Source organism: Rhinichthys klamathensis, unplaced genomic scaffold (assembly GCF_029890125.1).
Source record: "Rhinichthys klamathensis goyatoka isolate OS25496 unplaced genomic scaffold, OSU_Roscu_1.1 h1tg000328l_1, whole genome shotgun sequence".
Taxonomy (NCBI): Eukaryota; Metazoa; Chordata; class Actinopteri; order Cypriniformes; family Leuciscidae; genus Rhinichthys; species Rhinichthys klamathensis.
Window position 1 is genome coordinate 108,763 of NW_026606843.1, and position 23,086 is coordinate 131,848.

The 23,086-nt window shown below is 43.5% G+C and overlaps 1 protein-coding gene across 1 annotated transcript in view; it reads right to left on the reverse strand.

The window, feature by feature from the left end:
* cadps2 (Ca++-dependent secretion activator 2) overlaps positions 1-23,086 on the reverse strand; it is a 162,104-nt gene that overhangs the window by 108,750 nt on the left and 30,268 nt on the right. Inside the window, exon 2 of the mRNA XM_056271902.1 lies at positions 13,512-13,625. Within this exon, the coding sequence (XP_056127877.1) occupies positions 13,512-13,625 (114 nt within the window). The remainder of the gene's footprint in view (positions 1-13,511; positions 13,626-23,086) is intronic.

Sequence of the window (23,086 nt, forward strand, 5' to 3'; positions counted from 1 at the left end):
ATGGCAGATTGTGCAGAAAAAGCGAGCGGGGGAGATCCCGAAGGAATCGGCGTGTCTGTGAGAAAATGTGGGCGCGGGGCTGCGGGCACATTTATTACACTGAAAACATTGTCTGTCATGGCCGACTGAATGTGTGTTGGTTTCGTTTTTACAGAAACCAAGGGACACGCAGCATGTAGTGTGAGCGGGCATGGTGACATGGGCGCGTTTACTACATTGTTTGCACAATCGACCTGAGTCGATTTTATTTGTGCTAGCCCTGCACCGTGGCGGGCTGTGTCTGGGTGTGGGAATGGGCACTGGGTGGGCATTCTTACAACACTCATAACACCATCGGCCGTGGCCGGATTGTTTGTGCGAGCCCTGCATTTTTGCGGGCTGTGTTTGTGTGTAGAAATGAGCCCTGGGTTGTAGGCATTTTCAATACACTCATAACACCATCGGCTGTGGCCGGAATACCAGAAAATACACCATTTATGTGATTTATCTGGGTCGCCGTGGGAACAGCATTTGTGTGCAGGCAAGCGGGCATGGTACTGGCTTGCTTACTGCAAAATACACTGGAACAGTCACATTTTCTGGAACTGAACGAGCGAAAATTTCAGTGGAAGTCTGGCCACGGCGAGACTGAAACACCGTCGATTTCCTAGGAGGCTAGGAAGACTTGTGTTGGTTTCGTTTACAGAAACCGTGGTAGTGTTTGTGGGCACTGGGTTGTGGGCACATTCACTACATTTAATGCACAATTGACATGCGTCGATTTCATTTGTGCGAGCCCTGTTCCGTGGCGGGCTGTGTTTGTGTGTAGAAATGAACACTGGGCTGTGAGCATTTTATTACACTTATAACACCATCGGCTGTGGCCGGAAAACCAGAAATACAATGATTAGATGATTTTTCTGGGTCGCCATGGAAACGGCCTTTATGTGCAGGCAAGCGGGCCGTGGTACCAGCTTGTTTACTGCAAAATACACTGGAACAGTCGCATTTTCTGGAACTGAACGAGCGAAAAGTTTCGGTGGAAGTCTGGCCGCGGCGAGACTAAATTTTTATCTGCTGCGAGAGCCGGGATCGAACACGGGTCTCTCGCGTGAAAGCTTCAGGTTCTGCCACTGGGCCACAGGGAGAACTACACTAGCGCAAGCAGATAAGAGAGTGTCATCACAGTTTTGTGTGTGTCGGCGTTTGTATGCAGGTGTGCGTGTTATACAACAGGCTCATTGCTGCAATAATGACATTTTCAGCCGCTCAAACTAGGAGCTGAGAAATGTTTGAGAAATGGAGATTAGTCCGGCCTCGGCGGGGACTAAAACACACTCTTTTATCATTTGCCGGTGACGCACGCCCATGGGGGGGCGCGGTAGATTTCTTATAACGTAAAGAAAGCTAGCCGCGGTTTTTAGGGCTCGCGGTCTTGATGCTGGCCCGTTTCCTTGACGACTCGCGGACAGAAGGCGGAGGTCCACAGAGCTCGCCTGTTGCGCGGCGGTTGCGCGGGCGCCTCCCAATCGAGGCCGATGCTTCCCACGGCCTGAGAGAGCAGACGCATCAGCTCAGTCTCAATGCCGGCTCTCTTACCAGTGGTCTGGCGGGAAACGCTAGCGGAGGGGAGATCCACGGAGCTCGCCCAATCCTCACTATCGGATGCCAGAAGAGAACGCGCCTCGGTGGGTTCGTCAAACTCGTGGATGGACGCGGCGGCAGGCGGCGGCCGTTGTCCGTCAGTGAGCGACTCGAGCGAAGCCGGCGAAGCTGGCGGGCGAACCGGCGAGCTTTGGCGGGCTGGAGAAAGCTCGGGAGCGCGCTGGGCGCGGCGCTTCTTGCGGCGCGGCACCACGGCGGGCTGCGGTGAAGGCTCGGAGAATGATGCCAGGCGAGTCCTCAGAGTCACCATGGGCAAAAACTCGCAATGAGGGCATCCGCCGTCAGCGAGCGCGAGAGCCGCGTGATCCTCACCCAGGCAGGAAACACAGATGACGTGCCGGTCTCCATCGCTGAGCGGGGCGCGGCACGAGCCACAGGAAGGCATCTTTAAAAAGACGCAGCTCTTTTTGTGAGAGAAGTGTGAGTCGCGTCAAGTAAGCGAGCAAACACTCTCAACAGAGTAAATACACACAGAGTATGAAAGGATATAGAACGCCGGAAAGCGCAGCAGGTACGGCAGTTGAAGGCGGCGAGGCCAGCGACTCCAGAGCTCGTCCCGCTGAAAGGCTTGCTTCGACGGCGCGGCTTCTCACTCCGGATCCAGCGATGCGTGTGCTTCGCTGAAGAGGTAAAAATCAGCTTGTATCAGCCTAACGAGCATATTTATAGGGTGAGACCACGCCCCTTCTGGCGGGACGTGACGATATGGGCGCGAATTGCCCCCATTGGTCATTACGTCACGCAGAGTCTCTCTCGATAGGCTGCTGCATTTGCTGCAGAGCAACCAATAGGCGCGCGAGCTGTTTCGCCTATGTCTGCTTGCTGCTGCAAAGCGTTTTACATTAATAAAAAATTAAGGATAATTTTTGGCTTCAATATCTCGCGGAAAAGAGTTTTTCCCCTAGCGTAAGCTATTACGCAGTACGAGAGATACTCTCGTAAGAGAACAGGCCACCACGTCTTGGTCCGGTCGGACAACATGTCAGTGGTGGCATACATAAATCGCCAGGGCGGCGTCAGGTCACGAAACCTTCACAGGCTGACGGAACGCCTCCTGGTCTGGGCTCAGCACAACCTGCTCTCACTGAGAGCAGCGCACGTGCCTGGTCACCTGAATGTGGGACCAGACAGACTGTCCAGGAACAATGTTCCAGCAGGGGGAATGGTCGCTGCACCCGCAGACGGTCCAGCTGCTGTGGAAAACGTTCGGCAGAGCACAGGTGGACCTATTCGCGTCCCACGAAAACGCTCATTGCCCGGAGTTTTTCTCGAAAAGCAAGGACGCGCTGGCTCATGTTTGGCCCCGCTGCCCCCTATATGCTTTTCCTCCTGTCTCGCTCCTGCCTCAGGTGTTGGAACGAATCAGGGAGAACGGATGCCCAGTGCTGCTCGTAGCTCCGCTCTGGACAAACCAGACGTGGTTCCCTGCCCTGATGCAGCTGACCAGCACTGCCCCATGGCCTGTACCATTGAGGAGAGACCTCCTCTCTCAGGCGGAGGGCTCGATTTGGCACCCTCGCCCGGAGTTGTGGTCCCTGCACGCATGGGCCATCAACGGGTACCCGCTAGCCTCCCAGAAGGAGTGTTAAACACGATCGCGCAGGCTAGAGCTCCGTCTACCAGGCGGCTCTACTCCTCAAAATGGTCTGTTTTCTCTGCATGGTGTCAAGCCCAGAGCTTTTCACCTGTGGAATGCGGGGTTTCGGAAGTGCTTTCCTTCCTTCAAGAGCTACTGGATAAGGGCAGGACCCCATCCACGCTCAAAGTATATGTGGCGGCCATAGCAACGTTTGCAAAACCGGTGTCTGGCCAGTCGCTGGGGAAAAACGACTTAGTCGTGCGTTTCCTTAGGGGAGCTTGGAGGCTGAACCCTCCCAGGCCCCCTTCAGTCCCGACGTGGGACCTTTCCACGGTCCTGGAGGCCATGAAAGGCGCCCCGTTCGAGCCAATCCAGCTGGTGGACATGAAACACCTGTCGTTCAAAACAGTGTTTCTCATGGCTCTCGCTTCAGTCAAGCGCATAGGGGACTTACAGGCGCTTTCAGTAAGCGCGTCGTGTATGGAGTTTGGGCCTAATGACTCGAAGGTCATTCTCAAACCAAAGCACGGGTATGTCCCGAAATCCCTCAATACACCGTTCAGGGCCCAGGTAATTTCCCTGTCCGCCCTTCCGGTTCTCAGTGAGGAGGAGGATGCGAGTCTCCTTTGCCCCGTCAGGGCATTGAGGGCTTATGTGTCACGCTCGTCTGTTTTCAGACAGACGGAGCAGCTTTTTGTTTTGTTTGGCGGGCGTTCCAAGGGACTCGCCGCCTCAAAACAGAGCCTATCCAGATGGATAGTGGATGCCATTGCGCTCGCTTACTCTGCGAAGGGCCTACAGTGCCCCTTGGGTGTCAGGGCGCACTCCACGAGAGGCGTGGCCTCTTCGTGGGCGTGGTCGAGCGGGGTTTCCCTGCAAGATATCTGTACGGCCGCGGGCTGGGCCTCGCCGTCTACATTTATAAAATACTATAACCTGGAGGTACCCGCCTTACAAGCTAAGCTTTTGGCGGTCTAAAATTCAGTGCTATCTGCCCCGCTGTGCGGCCCAGATGCTGAGTTTACTGCAGCCCCATGAGTGTTGACACACGTATGGCCACCCAGATCAGGCTGAAAGCTTTCACCCTGGCTGCGCGTTTTATTGTCATATAATAGCCCCGCTGGGTGCTTTTTTATAGGGAATGACGCTTCCAGCCTCTCTTCCTCCACTCTATGTGAGTTTATGGTGATTATGCACTACATGAGCCCTGGGCTTCGGCCCCCGGGACTTTGGTGTTGGATCCCTGTACGCACGGCGTGTTGCATTGTGTTCCCCTAGCGTAAAGCTATTACGCAGTACGAGAGATACTCTCGTAAGAGAACGTACTCGGTTACTAACGTAACCTCGGTTCTCTCTAGAGAGGGAACGAGTACTGCGTATCTTGCCGTGCTTGGAATACGCTCTGGTTCGCTTCAGTGATAAAAACCAGCTTGTATCAGCCTAACGAGCATATTTATAGGGTGAGACCACGCCCCTTCTGGCGGGACGTGACGATATGGGCGCGAATTGCCCCCATTGGTCATTACGTCACGCAGAGTCTCTCTCGATAGGCTGCTGCATTTGCTGCAGAGCAACCAATAGGCGCGCGAGCTGTTTCGCCTATGTCTGCTTGCTGCTGCAAAGCGTTTTACATTAATAAAAAATTAAGGATAATTTGTTTGCTTCAATATCTCGCGGAAAAGAGATTTTCCCCTAGCGTAAAGCTATTACGCAGTACTCGTTCCCTCTCTAGAGAGAACCGAGGTTACGTTAGTAACCGAGTACGTTACCTGGGGACAAAAACGCCATTGCGCTTTGTCGACTGCTATCATCTCCAAGCAGTTTATGTGAAGGAGCTTTTCCCGTTCTGACCACAGGCCAGCTAGCGGTCTGCCCTCGAGCAGCGCTCCCCACCCCGAGGTGGAGGCGTCCGTAGACACCACCTTCACACTCGAAGCGGTCCCCAGACTCACACCTGACTGATACCAGTCGGTTATTTTCCAAGGTTCCAGAGCTGAAACACACTGAAGGTCGACCCTGAGGCGAAACAGACCCGCTGTCCATGCCCTGGGTGGAACCCGCGCTTTCAGCCACATCTGCAGTGGGCGCATGCGGAGCAAGCCCAACTGGAGTACAGAGGCTGCTGAGGCCATCAGCCCCAGCATTTTCTGAAACCTTTTGAGCGGAACTATCGCGCCGTGGCGGAAGGATTTCACGCCGCGCTGAATATTTAGCCCGCGCTCTGGTGACAGGCGTGCTGTCATGGACAGCGAGTCCAACACGGTTCCCAGAAAGGAAATTTTCTGACTGGGAGACAGTGAGCTCTTCGCCCAATTGACTGTGAGGCCCAGCTCCTCGAGGTGCTCGAGTAATGCGGCCCTGTGTTCTATGAGCTCCGATCGTGATCGAGCTAGAATCAGCCAATCGTCCAAGTAGTTCAGGACTCGCATGCCCTGAAGTCTCAGGGGTGCGAGCGCCGCGTCCATGCACTTCGTAAATGTACGAGGTGCTAGGGACAGGCCGAACGGCAGGACTGTGTATTGATATGCCTGGCCCTCGAAAGCGAATCTCAAGAATCGCCTGTGATGGGACGCCATTTGTATTTGGAAATAGGCGTCTTTCAGATCTATTGACATAAACCAGTCCCCGTGGCGCACTTGCGCGAGGATTTTCCTGGTCGTAAGCATTCTGAACTGGCGCTTCACAAGCGCTCTGTTCAGCTGTCGCAGATCTAAAATGGGTCTGAGACCTCCATCTTTTTTCGGTACCAGAAAATATCTGCTGTGTAGGCCCCCTTTGCTCTGAGCTTGAGATAAAGGTTCTATAGCACCTTTGCTCAGTAGTTTCGCTATCTCGGCTCGAAGTAGATGAGATACTTCGTTTTCCACCGTCGTCTCGACGCGCGCCGTATAACGGCGGGGACGTCGAGCGAACTGTAGCGAATAGCCTCTATTTATAGTGTTCAGCACCCATTCTGATACCCCAGGAAGCTGTGCCCACACTTTCGCGTGAATAGCTAGGGGTAGAATGAGATCTGGGCTCTGGCCGAGACATAGTGACGGCAAGAGAGCTCCGCCGTGCTGTAACGCAGACACTGTGTTTACAGTGTGTGAGGCGGGGGGCGCGCCGATCGCAGCGGGCAGCCTGGCCGCGCTCAAAACCCTTATAGCAGTTTGCTGAGGGAGAGAGAGCGGGGCGAGCCCCGTGGGGCTTAACATGTCTGTGAGTGAATGTGGGCGCAGGACAGCGGGCACATTTACTGCACTGAAAAACACCGTCGGCCTGAGCTGACTGAATGCGTGTTGGTTTCGTTTTCACAGAACCCGTGGGACATGTGGTGTGTAGTGTTTGTGGGCACTGAGACGTAGGCACATTCACTACATTTAGTGCACAATCGACATGAGGCGATTTTGTTTGTGCGAGCCCTGCATTTTTGCGGGCTGTGTTTGTGTGTAGAAATGAGCCCTGGGTTGTAGGCATTTTCGATACACTCATAACACCATCGGCTGTGGCCGGAATACCAGAAAATACACCATTTATGTGATTTATCTGGGTCGCCGTGGGAACAGCATTTGTGTGCAGGCAAGCGGGCATGGTACTGGCTTGCTTACTGCAAAATACACTGGAACAGTCACATTTTCTGGAACTGAACGAGCGAAAATTTCAGTGGAAGTCTGGCCACGGCGAGACTGAAACACCGTCGATTTCCTAGGAGGCTAGGAAGACTTGTGTTGGTTTCGTTTTACAGAAACCGTGGTAGTGTTTGTGGGCACTGGGTTGTGGGCACATTTACTACATTTAATGCACAATTGACATGCGTCGATTTCATTTGTGCGAGCCCTGTACCGTCTCGGGCTGTGTTTGTGTGTAGAAATGAACACTGGGCTGTGAGCATTTTATTACACTCATAACACCATCGGCTGTGGCCGGAAAACCAGAAATACAATGATTACATGATTTTTCTGGGTCGCCGTGGAAACGGCCTTTATGTGCAGGCAAGCGGGCCGTGGTACCAGCTTGTTTACTGCAAAATACACTGGAACAGTCGCATTTTCTGGAACTGAACGAGCGAAAAGTTTTTGGTGGAAGTCTGGCCGCGGCGAGACTAAATTTTTATCTGCTGCGAGAGCCGGGATCGAACACGGGTCTCTCGCGTGAAAGCTTCGGGTTCCGCCACTGGGCCACAGGGAGAACTACACTAGCGCAAGCAGATAAGAGAGCGTCATCACAGTTTTGTGTGTGTCGGCGTTTGTATGCAGGTGTGCGTGTTATACAACAGGCTCATTGCTGCAATAATGACATTTTCAGCCGCTCAAACTAGGAGCTGAGAAATGTTTAAGAAATGGAGATTAGTCCGGCCTCGGCGGTGACTAAAACACACTCTTTTCTCATTTGCCGGTGACGCACGCCCATGGGGGGCGGGGTAGATTTCTTATAACGTAAAGAAAGCTAGCCGCGGTTTTAGGGCTCGCGGTCTTGATGCTGGCCCGTTTCATTGACGACTCGCGGACAGAAGGCGGAGGTCCACAGAGCTCGCCTGTTGCGCGGCGGTTGCGCGGGCGCATCCCAATCGAGGCCGATGCTTTCCACGGCCTGAGAGAGCAGACGCATCAGCTCAGTCTCAATGCCGGCTCTCTTACCAGTGGTCTGGCGGGAAACGCTAGCGGAGGGGAGATCCACGGAGCTCGCCCAATCCTCACTATCGGATGCCAGAAGAGAACACGCCTCGGTGGGTTCGTCAAACTCGTGGATGGACGCGGCGGCAGGCGGCGGCCGTTGTCCGTCAGTGAGCGACTCGAGCGAAACCGGCGAAGCTGGCGGGCGAACCGGCGAGCTTTGGCGGGCTGGAGAAAGCTCGGGAGCGCGCTGGGCGCGGCGCTTCTTGCGGCGCGGCACCACGGCGGGCCGGTGAAGGCTCGGAGAATGATGCCAGGCGAGTCCTCAGAGTCACCATGGGCAAAAGCTCGCAATGAGGGCATCCGCCGTCAGCGAGCGCGAGAGCCGCGTGATCCTCACCCAGGCAGGAAACACAGATGACGTGCCGGTCTCCATCGCTGAGCGGGGCGCGGCACGAGCCACAGGAAGGCATCTTTAAAAAGACGCAGCTCTTTTTGTGAGAGAAGTGTGAGTCGCGTCAAGTAAGCGAGCAAACACTCTCAACAGAGTAAATACACACAGAGTATGAAAGGATATAGAACGCCGGAAAGCGCAGCAGGTACGGCAGTTGAAGGCGGCGAGGCCAGCGACTCCAGAGCTCGTCCCGCTGAAAGGCTTGCTTCGACGGCGCGGCTTCTCACTCCGGATCCAGCGATGCGTGTGCTTCGCTGAAGAGGTAAAAATCAGCTTGTATCAGCCTAACGAGCATATTTATAGGGTGAGACCACGCCCCTTCTGGCGGGACGTGACGATATGGGCGCGAATTGCCCCCATTGGTCATTACGTCACGCAGAGTCTCTCTCGATAGGCTGCTGCATTTGCTGCAGAGCAACCAATAGGCGCGCGAGCTGTTTCGCCTATGTCTGCTTGCTGCTGCAAAGCGTTTTACATTAATAAAAAATTAAGGATAATTTTTGGCTTCAATATCTCGCGGAAAAGAGTTTTTCCCCTAGCGTAAAGCTATTACGCAGTACGAGAGATACTCTCGTAAGAGAACTAGAGTTTTATATATTCTAGAGAAAAGTAATAGCACACCTCTCCTTAAATGTGGAAAGTAATAGCACACCTTTGTTCAACAAGCCATATGATCTGATGTATCACTTATGTACTAAGTACCAATGAAGCAGGGATGAGATGCACTAAATGCAAGGTTGGCTCAGGTTTAAGGGTTTATTTGAATTTCTAAAACAAGTTAAATCAATAGTAATAGGTATGCCTGCCTTTGGGGCAACGGGGTAAAATGTTTCACCAAGGGGATAAAATGGTTTAGCTTTCCAACTCCATGGTCACCGTTACGTGAAATCTATATAATCTGTATATAAGCATACCTGAACTTTAACCTTCAGGCTAATACCACCCATATGGGGCCCTAATCATGAATTTTACATTCTATTAGGCCGTAATGGGAAGGTTGATGTTATTATTGATCAAAATGAGTCTATGGCAACATATTGATGCTGCACACAATGAAAAGCTGCCATAATCAATAAATGGCAAAGGCTGAGGACAGAGAATAAAAATGGCATCTCTTCTGTTCACACACAATAGCTATTGTTATAATTGAAGATGATTTGACAGGTCCTCAGTGTAATAAAAGGAAGTGCATTCTAAATCACTGCCTTTTTTAGCTTAGTGCCTGTATAGAGCAGCTTAACTTGCAAAAAGCAAGTACTAAACACCTCCTTATCAGTCCTTTATCAAGAACAAACAACATACAGGATCTGCAAATGCGAGATTGAAGCTTGTGGGAAATAATAAACAGGCTAGAGGAAATATGTTAGGTGGCTGGAGGATTAAAAAAGGTATTCTCAGACTAAGGCCTGAATTCCATTAGAAAACACTGTAAAATAGGTAAATAGATTAATACATTTTTGAAATGTATATAAAAAACAGTAAAATAATTAAAAGTGAAAAAAAAATTATATTTTTTAGGGCTGTCAAATGATTAATCACGATTAATCACATCCAAAATAAAAGTTTTTTTTACATAATATATGTGGGTGCACTGTGTATAATTATTTTATATATATAAATACACACACATGCTTGTATATATTTAAGAAATATTTTCATGTATATACTGTATATAGATTTATATATAATTTATATTATTATATATAAATATAAATATTTGATATATAAATAATATTTTTTTCTTAAATATACATGCATGTGTGTATTTATATATATACAAAATAATTATACACAGTGCACCCACATATATTATGTAAAAAAAACTTTTATTTTGGATGTGATTAATCGTGATTAATCATTTGGCAGCCCTAATATTTTTTTATGTTTTACTGTTTACGTTTCTATAGTTTTTTTCCTATTGTGACATACAGTATATCTGAATAAAACGGCTTCTTGAACGAGAAGGGCGGGACTTGGGGAATTGATTGGACGGCTGGATGGTTGTGGTTTGCTAATGGTCGATCTCATGTGATTGACAGGTTGTCCCGCCCTCGTGCCAGTAAACACGTCATCAGAGAAGAGAAGAGATGACGCTGCAAGAGGGGAAGTTATTTTGATTAAAGATTATGAGGGCACATGCATTTAAAAAAGGATGATGTGCATAGAAAAATTCTTCATAATAAATACTGCAACATTCCATAAAAAAAAAATAAGATGTCAATTTTGATTTCATGGTGACTTGAAAAGCTGTAAACCTCTTTTACAACCACTGAGCTCTGGGCAATCCAAAGGCCAAACCAAAGGCACTGAACTATCTCACACCAGTTCCTTTTGGTTTTGGCTCTTTCAGCATCAGTGGGATGCTCCCACGTCCTGCAAACCCACTAAAAATATCTCAGCAGAGAGGAAGAGATCTGCAGGGACTAATCCTACATCTTTAATTCACAGCACATTCTGCCATAATCAATGAAAGCAGTGGCAGGCAGCTCCTGCTTGACTGACACGCTAATGAGAGTTATGTTTACACCGTGAACATGAGAGCTAGTTTTTGTGTCAGAAATGGCAATCTTAAAAAAAAAGAGTCTAGAACCTCTTTTGAGGATTTTACTTTACTGATTGCCTCACTAAGTATGTGACCCTGTATGATCCACAAAGTCTCAACTTTGTACCCAAAAAACAAAGTGTGGATCTATTGTCCACACAATAATTAACATTATTTAGGGGAATCACTCTCGTATCTAAATAGGATTATTTGCGAGAAAGCTCTAAGATACAACAGGTTACTTGGTAACCTGGCTTGTCGTCATAAAAAATGTGTGCTTGTGATTTATGAGATCTTCAGAGTTGATCTCAGTCCTGCTTGGCTTGGCTTATACTAATTGACTGTGATTCTGAGTGCAGCATTCTGTTGCTTCAGTATAGTCTACAAAGGGGTTTCAAAGAGTTGAGTTAAAGAATAACTAAACGCTTTAATTTGAGGCCAGTCCACTCACACTGAAGTAATGACCATTAAAGCATTAAACACAAAACGGAAATGGGGAGAAGTAGGAAGAAATAATGAAATAAGATGCAATAGCATACAGTTTCGTCAGAATCTTAAATGTCCAAATTCACAAAAAACAACTTGCTCTTAATTTTAAACATCATTAGATAATTATTAAAATGGGCAAATATTTGAACATATGTAATCATTGCATGATCAAATGTTCGATTAAGGTCACAGGAATTTTATCTGCAATAATTAAAAATCATTAAAAAAAGGATACTTCTGATCCTACATGCTGATTGGTCAATACAAAGTTCCATCTGTGTTATATACACAAATGTAACCAACCTATTTAAATTAAAATCAGCTAATCGAATAAGTGTTTGCCATCACCATAGATGTTCTAGATTTCATAACTCCAGACCGCCGGATACGGTTAAACATGGAGAAATATGGCCATGCACTCACGTATGAGACAAGAATCTCGTATTGATTCAGTCACACGTGGCCTTGACCAATGACGTACCGGAGTCCATAAAATCTTCTGTTTACGTCATGGTCTGTCTCTGTCATTCTCGTTATTCTTAACATTGTTCTTAATACAACAATCAACCTTTTTTATTATTTTTATATTTATCCATCCTTTTTTTATTTTAAGCAATGCTTCATGGGATTGCAGTTCTTTCCTTCACAAAAGCTGGTAAGTACACAGTCTTGAAACCTTGTCTTTTATTTAGATAATGTTTTGCTTCAAATCAAAGAAAATGTGCTTCACCTCACAGCTGCTTGGTTTGGTTCATGGCTTATAACTCTTCAATGCAGGCTTTTAAAATCTTCCAGAACCAAGTCCGCTGAAGAAGTGGGCAGTCACTGTTGCACTCCATACAGGTTGCATGAATACCCTTTTTTACTGTCTGCACTACAAGTGATGAGTGACAAAACTAGGATGCAACAAAACTAGTGATAAACTAACCAATAATTGACTACTCAGTGCAACCCCCATTAGACATTTCTTATTACTCTTCATCGTCTAAATAATGAATGACAACACAAAATCAAGACTCCCAGTGTCCACAAGTCTCTGGGGAAACACTGTGGAATAAGCCACAAAACACCCACAGAAGCCGAAAAGATGCTTTGATTTCTGCATGACGGCCAGTGAATGACAATTTGGAACTTTGATCAACCAACCCAGAGTCCTTCACATGTGCTTGAGCGACTATCAGACCAAACTTCAAAGAGCTGCTTCCCATCCAGTGCAATTAAAAGAGCGGAGAGTCAACTGATATGACATGATGATCCTGTTAGGACGTGAGAGGCATATCCTGTTCTAAAAGAAAACGAAATTAAGAGAGAAAGTGATGAAAGCAAGAAAGAGGGTGATTGACAATGAAAGACGTAAAAAGGTAAAAACACCGATTCGAAAGGCTTGTCTGAGACTGTACATTGATGCGGTCTTATTTTTGCCTGTTTGTTATTCGCTGGAAACGTTACATGCCTCTTCGTACCATTAAACGAACATGAAAGACTTGAATAGAGATAAAAAAAAGTGAGTGTGTGAAAGAAAAAGAAAACGGCACCGAGGTAGGTAAAGCAATTTAAAAAAGCCTACTCGTGCAGCAGTCCACACAAATAATTCAGCCAATCAATTTTCAATAATTTATCAGCTGACCAAAGCACGAAGTCCTAGGCTTCTTCTGCAGGAGCAAAAAAAGAAACACTTCTTGGATCTGGGATTTTTGTGGGTCAGTCCAACAGCTCTAAAAAAAAAAATTGCTCCTTTGAAACTTCCTTCAGACATCATTTATCTTTCAACCAACCACCAAAGAGAAGGAATCCTTGTAGGCATAATATTACAAAAGGAATGGCAGTGTAGTGGCCCAACTGATGCTATAAGTCACATGACTACAACAACATGGTGGATGTGGTACGTTTTCTTTCGGATTTCTTTCATACGACACCTTTTTTCAATATTTTTCAAATTCATACGAAAATTCGTTCCTCATTGAACAAAGTACCTACTCTCAGACAATATGCAGTTTCAGACTCCTCAGCTTTAGTTTGAAGCCTGTGTAAATAAAGCAAGTGCCCACCGATGCAGACACACAACACAATAATAAGACAATACTTCTACAAACTCAAAAGGACAATATGAACAAGGTCACTTCAACTATAGACACTTCAGTCACATCCTAATGGCCGCACACATTGAAAGTAGTATATATTTGATATGGAAAGGAATTTGATTCTTGCCTCGTAGTAACTGCGCACGGCGTTGCAGAAAGCCTCATCTGCGACAATCTGTGTCTCTCCTTTCAGGAAGGCCTGGAAACGCTCCTTTACCACCTGTAACTGCTGCTTGTTTAGCTGAGAAAAGAAAAGAGAAAAAACAAGTTTACTGAAGATGTGATCAGCGGAAAATCAGTGGCATCACTTCTCATTTCTTCAGTGAATAAGAGATATATAGCCTAGTTTTTAATAATGCTTTCTATAGCACCTCTTCTGGTAACACTAAGAATGCGATGCGGTGCCATTGAGCACGTGTCAATATAAAAAGGCCATTTTCTGCTAAATTGTTATTTTTTGTAATTGCAATTCACTAGTAAAGCACTTGGAAATGGCTTTCCATAAATACAAATATCCTCATTTTACTTGTTTGTATGCATAAATGTTTTTTGCTATTATTGATGTTTTGGTTATGAATAATGAGGGGAAAACAATTATTTTCCCATCCTTTAATGCGTTTCCAAAGCTGACGCAAAATCAGCAGGAACTGTGGAACAAATGCATCGGTAATGTTTTAGAGGAAAAACATCTTTATTCAAAAATAGCTATGTAAAAAAGAAATGCTTTTTGGTTTAAAAAAAACAAACAAACATTAGTCATACTCTTTGATGTTGTTTGGAGGGGATTATATCCAATCAAATTGACCCACAGGAAGCATAAGACTAGGTAGATTCCGAAATCAGGACTATTAACTGTCATAATCATAGTCATGACTCATAAATTGACATCCAGGATGGCCATTTCAAAAACCGGCTTTGGCACAGACCTTGCCTATGGTTGGAAATTCCTAAATAGAAGGAGCCGTCAAGTAACAAAACAAATACATGAGACGGCAGTTCATATCCCACAACAAAATGGAGTTCAAACAATCTGGTCAAATTATTATTTTTTTTTTAAAGGGGTCATATAATGGTACATGCACTTTTACAAGTTGATTGTACTGAAATGTGTGTTGGCAGTGCCTGTACACAACCATCATAAAATGATAAAAATCCATCCAGTGTTTTTGTTTTAATCTCCTTATATGTTTTCCCCTGCCTCAAATCAAGCCGTTCGACCGTGTGACGTCACACGGTCGGAAGCCCCTCCCACGATTGTTGATTGACAGGAGCGTTTCAACACAGACCCGCCCTCGCTCGTGAGAGCTGTCAATCATAGTCTGCGCGGACCGGCGCGGTCATTGTTGATACGCTGGAGCACTGTCTATGAGCAGAATGGCGTCTAAGCGATTGTGGTGTTCTGTTCTTGGGGGTAATAACGAACACAGCAGTCATTTTAATGTTCCTAAATCCGAACCGCTGAAGACGCAGTGGCTGAGTTTGTTTTCGAAGGGAATATTCCCCACGAGCAACGTCAATGCTCTCATGTTTGCGCGAATCATTTCACACACCAGACTGCTTTATAAACGAGGATCAGAATAAAGCTGGATTTGCTAAGAAGCTGCTCACGAAAAAAGGATCGGTACCAGATATTCGTGTTCCTGCTGAATCGTAACGTTTTATTAAACTTTATATTAATATATTAATCTTTGCAAATCGCTAGCTGCACGCTTCACAATGAATGCGTCTAAGGTTTACACTCAGGGTACATTACGGCATGTTTTCTATGTATGACGTTCTCAATATAATTCATAATCCCACGTTTATACTGAACAACGCGTTATGGTTATTGTGTTACTGAGTTACAAACGGTGTACGCACAGAACAGAGGGGCGGAGTCAGCAAAGCTCATGATCATTTAAAGTCATATGCACTGAAACGGCGTGCTGAAAACAGAGCTGTTTTTGACCAGGTAAAATAAGTGTTTTCTTACAATACTAATGAGAATTTTTAAAGTATATTACAAACTTTTAATTTAAACCCTAAAGAATCATATTAGCTTGTACAAAAATGGCATTATATGACCCCTTTAAGAAATTAATACTTTTATTCAGCAAGGATTAAACAAAATTTATAATGATTTCCATTTCAAATAAATGCTGTTCTTTTGGACTTTATTCACTTTCTATTCATCAAAGAATCAAATATCAAGTATCAAAACTGTTTTCAACATTGATAATAAAAAGAAATGCAAATCGGCATTTTAGAGGTCACACGAAGTATCATGTGACACTGAGGACTGGAGTAAGTTTGATCAAATAAATGCAGTTTTGGTAAGCATCAGACATTTTTTCAAAACCATTAAAACATCTTACTTTGAACAGTAGAGTATGTACTTTTTGGTTTATAACAGGATTTTAACCTACATATTTTAGGTAGAAAATGCTGATACTAGGCGTGCCACGAAATCTCGTGATTAAATCTTGAATAAAAGGCGAAAATATTTCTTGTCGAGGTGAATATCAGCGGTATTCTTGGAATATCAGCATGAAGGAGTTTACTTTGTGGCAAATTCCATTTATATTGTTCTGTGTTTTACTGCAGATGATAATTCATATTCATTAAAAGATGATTAGTTAAAGCTAGAGCTCGACGATTAATGGTTAAAAGATAGTGATCTCCCACACACACACCCACACAATCTCATTCCTAAATGACAATGATTCGCCTATGTATATTAAACCTTTGACAAAACCACACCGGAACATTCAGATCTGCGCTGCCAATGATGCTGACCCAGAGAAAGTCAAATCATGTGTAGGTATGAAACAGCTTTACAAATCTTTTCAACCACAAATAAGTTTATAGTACGGATAAAAACCACTGATGTCTACGGAATCGATCAAAATAGTCTCCTTTTGAATTTAACATGGCGCTTCAAATAACGATTGTATTAATAACATCATTAAGTGGTGACAAGTGACTGTGTCATTGAATCATTCATTCAATATATTCGTTCAAAAATGCTGATTCATTCAGTAATAAAACAACTGAAGTATTTATTAATGAGTCATTGAATCATTAATTCAGAGTTTTATAAATTCAGATAAATTAAACATTTTAAATAGACTGCAACAATCAACATTTTGTCAGAACCTCTCGTAAATGACATTATTTGATTCTCAATTAATTCAGAATTGTGCAACTCTAGTTAAAACATTTCAAAATGCACCTGCATTGTTTTGCATTATGCGACTTTCAATCGAATAAAAGACTACTTTTCTAGTCATATATTTCATCATTGAAGATTTCTTAAAAATAGTGTTAAAATAATGTCTCATCTTGTGAACCCAACATTGTGTATCGTCTTGTAAGCTAAGTGTATCATCACACCCTCAGCTGATTCATTGTACAAAGTGTAAACAATGAAGAAGTCAGATTTTTTTGCAAATAAAGCATGTAAATAATGTAAATAATGCATTGACGCAAAGAAGTTCAAGCACAAAGCTATGCCACAAATCACTCTTGAAGGACATTAATTCTTAAGACATAAATAGTCATTTCAAATGTAAAGCTCTATTTTTTAGATACAATGTAACCAAACACAAAGTGATCCTGAAAAGCAGTGGAGTTTTGTAGCAATCTGCTCTGTTTATTTCCCCTTCTGTTAGATAGATGGTGAGCCCTCAGGCAAATGTAACAGATGAAATGTGCTACGACTGTCATGGTTTTAAAGCCACTGTAAATTCGAATATTCCCACCAAGTTGCAGCAACCTACAGGATATCCTTGATTTTGATGGCATGAATCTGTTAGACATCTAAAGTTATGCCTCGTGAAGTCTTAGAATTAGCATTCTAGCAGACATCCGTTTCTACAAACAGATCCCATGCATGTATCAAACACATAGCTGGTGTTGTTTACCATGTTGTTAATATGTTTCTGGTCGTGGTGCTATTAGCACTTTACCCAGAGGCGGTCATTAATAAATGCACTTGTTTGATATCAGCACAGCAACAGCATAGTGTGCTTGCATCTCCTCCATGTAGCATTCGCTGTCGTCTCGCTTTCAATGGCTTATTCACTTTCTGTTGTGATTGATTCGGCCTTGTCTCTTCGTGAGACAGTCATTCAGTCTCTCTTGTTTGTAAGGCAATGCTCAAGGGTGTCGACAGCCTCGCTCTAATATCCCTCACACCGGCGTGCAGTGAGAGGCAAAGAAAAAAATTGATAAAGTATAAGACAGTTTGAGTATCATTGATAACCAATCTCGCCAGAAGTGGTAGGTCTGGGTAATTTTTGCCTACTACTGCGAATTCGGACTTATTTTGTCACATACAGTTTTTATTATATAGTAGGGAAGTATTCTATTTCAGAGGCAGCCAATGTGTAGCTACTACTGCCACACAAACTCGTTAAAAAAAATAAGTCAGACAGCGAGAAAAAAAGTGTGACGAAAGCGAGAAACTCTAACGATCCCTGAAAAAATTTGTTCTTCAGTGTGGGAGTTTTTCAAAAATTCATAAAAATGTTTTAGGGTGTATTCACACCAGGAAAGTCCGATAGGTCACTTGCTTTGGTCCGGACCAAATAAACTTTTTTTTTTTTTTTTGGTACGGTTCGCTTTCACACTGCTCTTTTTGCAAGTGAACCAAAATTTGTAAACAAAACCACACGTGTGCTAAGGTCGTCCATTCATTGGACAAGGATTCTCAAGTAGGGAAATCAGGAAGTGCAAAAAAGGCTCAGCATGGAGATATTTCGTACAATATTTATTTTACTAATTTTGTGTTATTCTGTACAAACGCAATATGAAGAAACTGCGCAGAAGACGGATAAGGTATAAAGTTCATTCATAGAGAGGGGCTTTGTTCACACTTTCAAATAATGAGATTCTTATGCTAACAAGTGCTGTCAATGTTAAAGGGATACTCCACTTTTTTTGGAAATAGGCTCATTTTACAACTCCCCCAGAGTTAAACTGTTGAGTTTTAGCGTTTTTGAATCCATTCAGCCGATCTCCGGTTCTGGCGGTACCACTTTTAGCATAGCTTAGCATACATCATTGAAGTGGACAAGACCATTAGCATTTCTAAAAAAAAAATGACCAAAGAGTTTTGATATTTTTCCTATTTAAAACTTGACTCTTCTGTAGTTACATCGTGCACTAAGACCGACGGAAAATCTAAAGTTGCGATTTTCTAGGCTGATATGGCTAGGAACTATACTCTCATTCCTGCGTAATAATCAAGAAACTTCACTGCCGTACCATGAGAGCAGCAGGCGTAATGATATGACGCAGCGCCTGAAAATAGTTCCGTTGTGTTGACGGAAGGTGGCCTATTTTCAGGCGCTGCGTCATATCATTACGCCTGCTGCTCTCATGGTACGGCAGTAAAGTTTCTTTATTATTACGCAGGAATGAGAGTATAGTTCCTAGCCATATCAGCCTAGAAAATCGCAACTTTAGATTTTCCGTCGGTCTTAGTGCACGATGTAACTACAGAAGAGTCAAGTTTTAAATAGGAAAAATATCAAAACTCTTTGGTCATTTTTTTTTTAGAAATGCTAATGGTCTTGTCCACTTCAATGATGTATGCTAAGCTATGCTAAAAGTGGTACCGCCAGAACCGGAGATCGGCTGAATGGATTCAAAAACGCTAAAACTCAACAGTTTAACTCTGGGGGAGTTGTAAAATGAGCCTATTTCCAAAAAAAGTGGAGTATCCCTTTAACGCTTGCGATTAAGTTTTTCCAGTTTAACGCAGCATCATCCTTGTATTGTAACTATCGTTACATTATATGAACTGCAAAAGCTTTTTTTTGCATCTATGCGCGATTAGACTAAAGAGAACGCTCTCTATCTGATGCACACAATCATTCATTCATTCCATTCCAATGATGCACACACACGACGCGCAGAAAGACGCGCAACAGTATCGTGTGGCCAGACAGCGCGCCGGAATGGAATTCTCTTGAACAACAATAACAAACCATTATGCCAAAATCTCCGACTACGGAAGCCTGTTAACTCAAAGGCGCAGTGCTTTCTTGCAATTGGGTCGGTTCATGTTCACACCGTAAACGAACCGTACCAGAGTTCGTTTGGAACCGTACCGAGACCACCTCTTAGGCTGGGTCTCGGTTCGGTTGTTTGGTCCGCACCCGAGTTCGATTGCTGTATTCACACCTGCCCAAAAGGTCCGCACCAAGGGGGGAAACGAACTAGAGTTCGATTCAATCGAACCAAACAAGGCAGGTGTGAATACACCCTTAGTTAACCTAGTCAGCAGGAAGTGCTGAACAACAGCAAGTTCGTGTATGCTTTCGAAAGTTATGGTTACATTACAAACTCTCTCTCCAGCTCCCTACTGTTATATTTCGAGTGTACGTCGTTAAAGACGGCAAGTGATGATTGGTCGGGAAGCAACGTGTAGACTGACATGCTTCTTGTCCACGTCTTGACAAGAATTAAGGAGTCAAATTCGCATAATCTGACAGAGACTAGCGTAACGAACAAAAATATTGGGTCACACTTTATACTTTTATTTAGTCACACTTATCACACTTTGTACTAATAAACAGCCAATATCCTAGTAATATGCATGCTAATAACCAACTACTTAATAGTGAGAATTGGACCCTAAACTAAAGTGTTACCAAATATTGTGTAGTCTGAACCTGGTATAAGACTGACAGTGAATCAGATAATCATCAGATCATTTTATGAACCAAACTCAGACAAATTCCGACAATTTCTGACATGCATGAGATCTTGAAACTCGTGATACTAAAATCACTAGACATGCGATGGTCGCCAGGGTTCGCTCATGTCACTCAAAATCACCAACTCTCACTGAAAATGACTTCTAGTTACTGCAAGATGCTGACTGTGTGAAAAGGACATGACAGTATTTTCTCACAAGGTTTTTGGTGGTGGACTTGAGTCTGGTTGCTGTCAGAGCGGATATTGTTTGCTGTGGAGGTGATTTTCCGAGGGTAACCGGTAGGGAAAATGAAACTGGTATTTAGTCGCACAAACATAACCGCTATCTGTACATAGTGATAAACAGTGGGCAAAGATTTTTAACTACATGATTATTGTGGCCAAAAGAATTCACAATAAAGTTTAGGGGCCCTATCATACACCCGACGCAATGTGGCGCGACGGAAGTGTTTTTTGCTAGTTTCAGCCCAACGTAGTTATCATTTTCACGTCCTGCGCCACGTTGTTTAAATAGCAAATGCATTTTGAGGTGTGTTCAGGCGCATTGTTCACCACACAAATTTCACCTATGTTCAAGTTAATCATGTAAATCCACCAAGCAATATGTAATAAACATGTAATAAACCAGAAAGCTGCTTGGTTTGAAAGTGTGTGAGCTGTTCTTCATACATGCGCTATTGACAATGGAACTTTTTTGCATTTCACTGAAATTTTGCTAATGTGACCTCACTTTTAATGATATTCATTCTAATAATTAATTTTTAACTGTGTTTAATGCATTTACTCTCTTTAGTAGCCAATGAATCGCACTCAAAATACAAGTGTAGACAGGCGGAGAGAGAGTTTGAAACCAATTTTTCAAAAGCAAGTCTAGAAAGCCTCGAACTCCCTGATTGACAGAGAGGTCATTCAAATGACAAGGACAGAAATGAAAAGTTTATTGGTTTGTGGCTTTAATAGTGAAAAATCAGCTCAAATGGTTACTGTAGTGGGCAAAATCATTTTAGCCTTATAGTTCAGGTTTACTCTAGTTCACACACCCACCCAGAAAACACAACATGAGTACTTTATACACATCATTAATGCTCCCAAAGGAAGTCTAAGGGGTTGAGACCACCTCGCTTACAGTATGTACACAGCTGCTCACTTAGTACAATATTGAGAATTTCTTTTGGTTTCTTTTGCTATTATATCAAAAGCCTGTTGCTCAGATTGTCTCCATTTTCTCATTCTTAATTTATTTTTCTTTTGTTCTTTTTTCTCACATTCTTACATTGAAGGCGTTTTGCTTTTGCCACTCCCTGAGCATGACAACCCCTTCACATCGTCATGGCAACATCTTCCACTGCATGGCAAGAGTCAGCTTCCAAGGACCAGCCTGGCTGTGCAGCAATCCAGCTACAGCAAGCCGCTTTCTTTTTAATATATATATATATATATATATATGAGACAAAGGGTAAGACTCCAATCATTAAATGACTACTGGCTGCCACCACTCATTGAGGAGTAAAAGAAATACAAATAAACTTTTGAACTAGAAATATGTCTCAAGTATTTCAAGGTAAGAAGTCAAAATGCTACAACAGATCAAATTTAACAGAATTAGAAGCTATTAAGAGGGTGTATTAATCATAAAATTGTTATGCCGGCACAGAATGAATCACCCTCGTGTTGTTTCAAAATCTGTATGACTTCCTTTCTTACACGGAACACAAAAGCGGAAAAGCGGAAAATGTTTACTGCTCTTTTCTCATACAACTAAAATCTACAGTGACTAAAGCATATCAAACTCAAAAAGCGACAAAGTAAAGCACCATAAAAGTGGCTCATGTAACTGAAATAAATAAGTGCTGTATCCATATTAAACTTCTTGCCAACACTGACAGCCTACCATGAAACACTAAAACACTTAAAACTAAAATAATTTATTTCAGATTCACAACATTAATTTAAGCAATTATTCACGGTTGACCTTTTGCCCCAGTTTCACAGTTCACTTTCATTGTAGCATAAAGAGCAGTGTGAACAGTCTTCTAAACTTCTCCTTTTGTGTTCCACAGTAGAAAGGAAGTCATACGGGTTTGGATCAACATAAGGATGAGCTAATGATGACTACATTTTCATTTTTGGTTGAATCGTTCTTTTAATACCTTCAAGGAACTAAATTGATGACTTGATCATAAAAACTAGCATGATTTACAGTGATCACTGATTAAAAATCGTTTCCTTCATTCCAATATGAGGCTGAAGCAAGTAAGTCCACAAAGCCGTAAGGGAACAGGTGTCACCCGGCACTCTCCTCCCAAGCCTTGAAAAAACATACACCCCTCCTACTTATCAAACACACATTCACCTCTCCTTCAACAAACATGCAATAATGCATGCATCTCTTCACTGAAACAACAGTATGTAATATTAGATAGGCTAACACTTACCGGTACTTAACAACAATTTGCATTCAATCATCAAATTAAAGGGGTAATATTAGAGCTAAGAGATAACCTCCATTACTGTGTTCAGACTATGTTCAAAAGAGTAAACTACATATCATTTAAAACATACTGTATGCACAGCATCCTGCCAACTATTTTTTTAAGTATGTAAAAATGTGTGTTATAAAACGACAAATACTTCAAACACTGTGCTACACTGTTATCACTTGACCTCATATGACCTAATATGCAATTCAGTGAATGGCCTCCATCTTGGAAATATATATGTATACTTATTTATTATTTATTCAATTTTGCATTCATAAAAACAATTCAACAATTTCCAACAATCTAATGCAGCTGATATTACAGTATCCAGCACATCCAGCTCTGTTGTACACAGCACATTTTGGCAAATTCAGTTGATTATCCAGGTATGTCATACAGTATATATATATAAATGCATACTATGTGCAGTATACATACTGTCTACTTCAAAAATAGTAAAAGTAACATACAGTGTAGTATGATATTATGAACACAGCCTAGGATCTAAACTTACAAC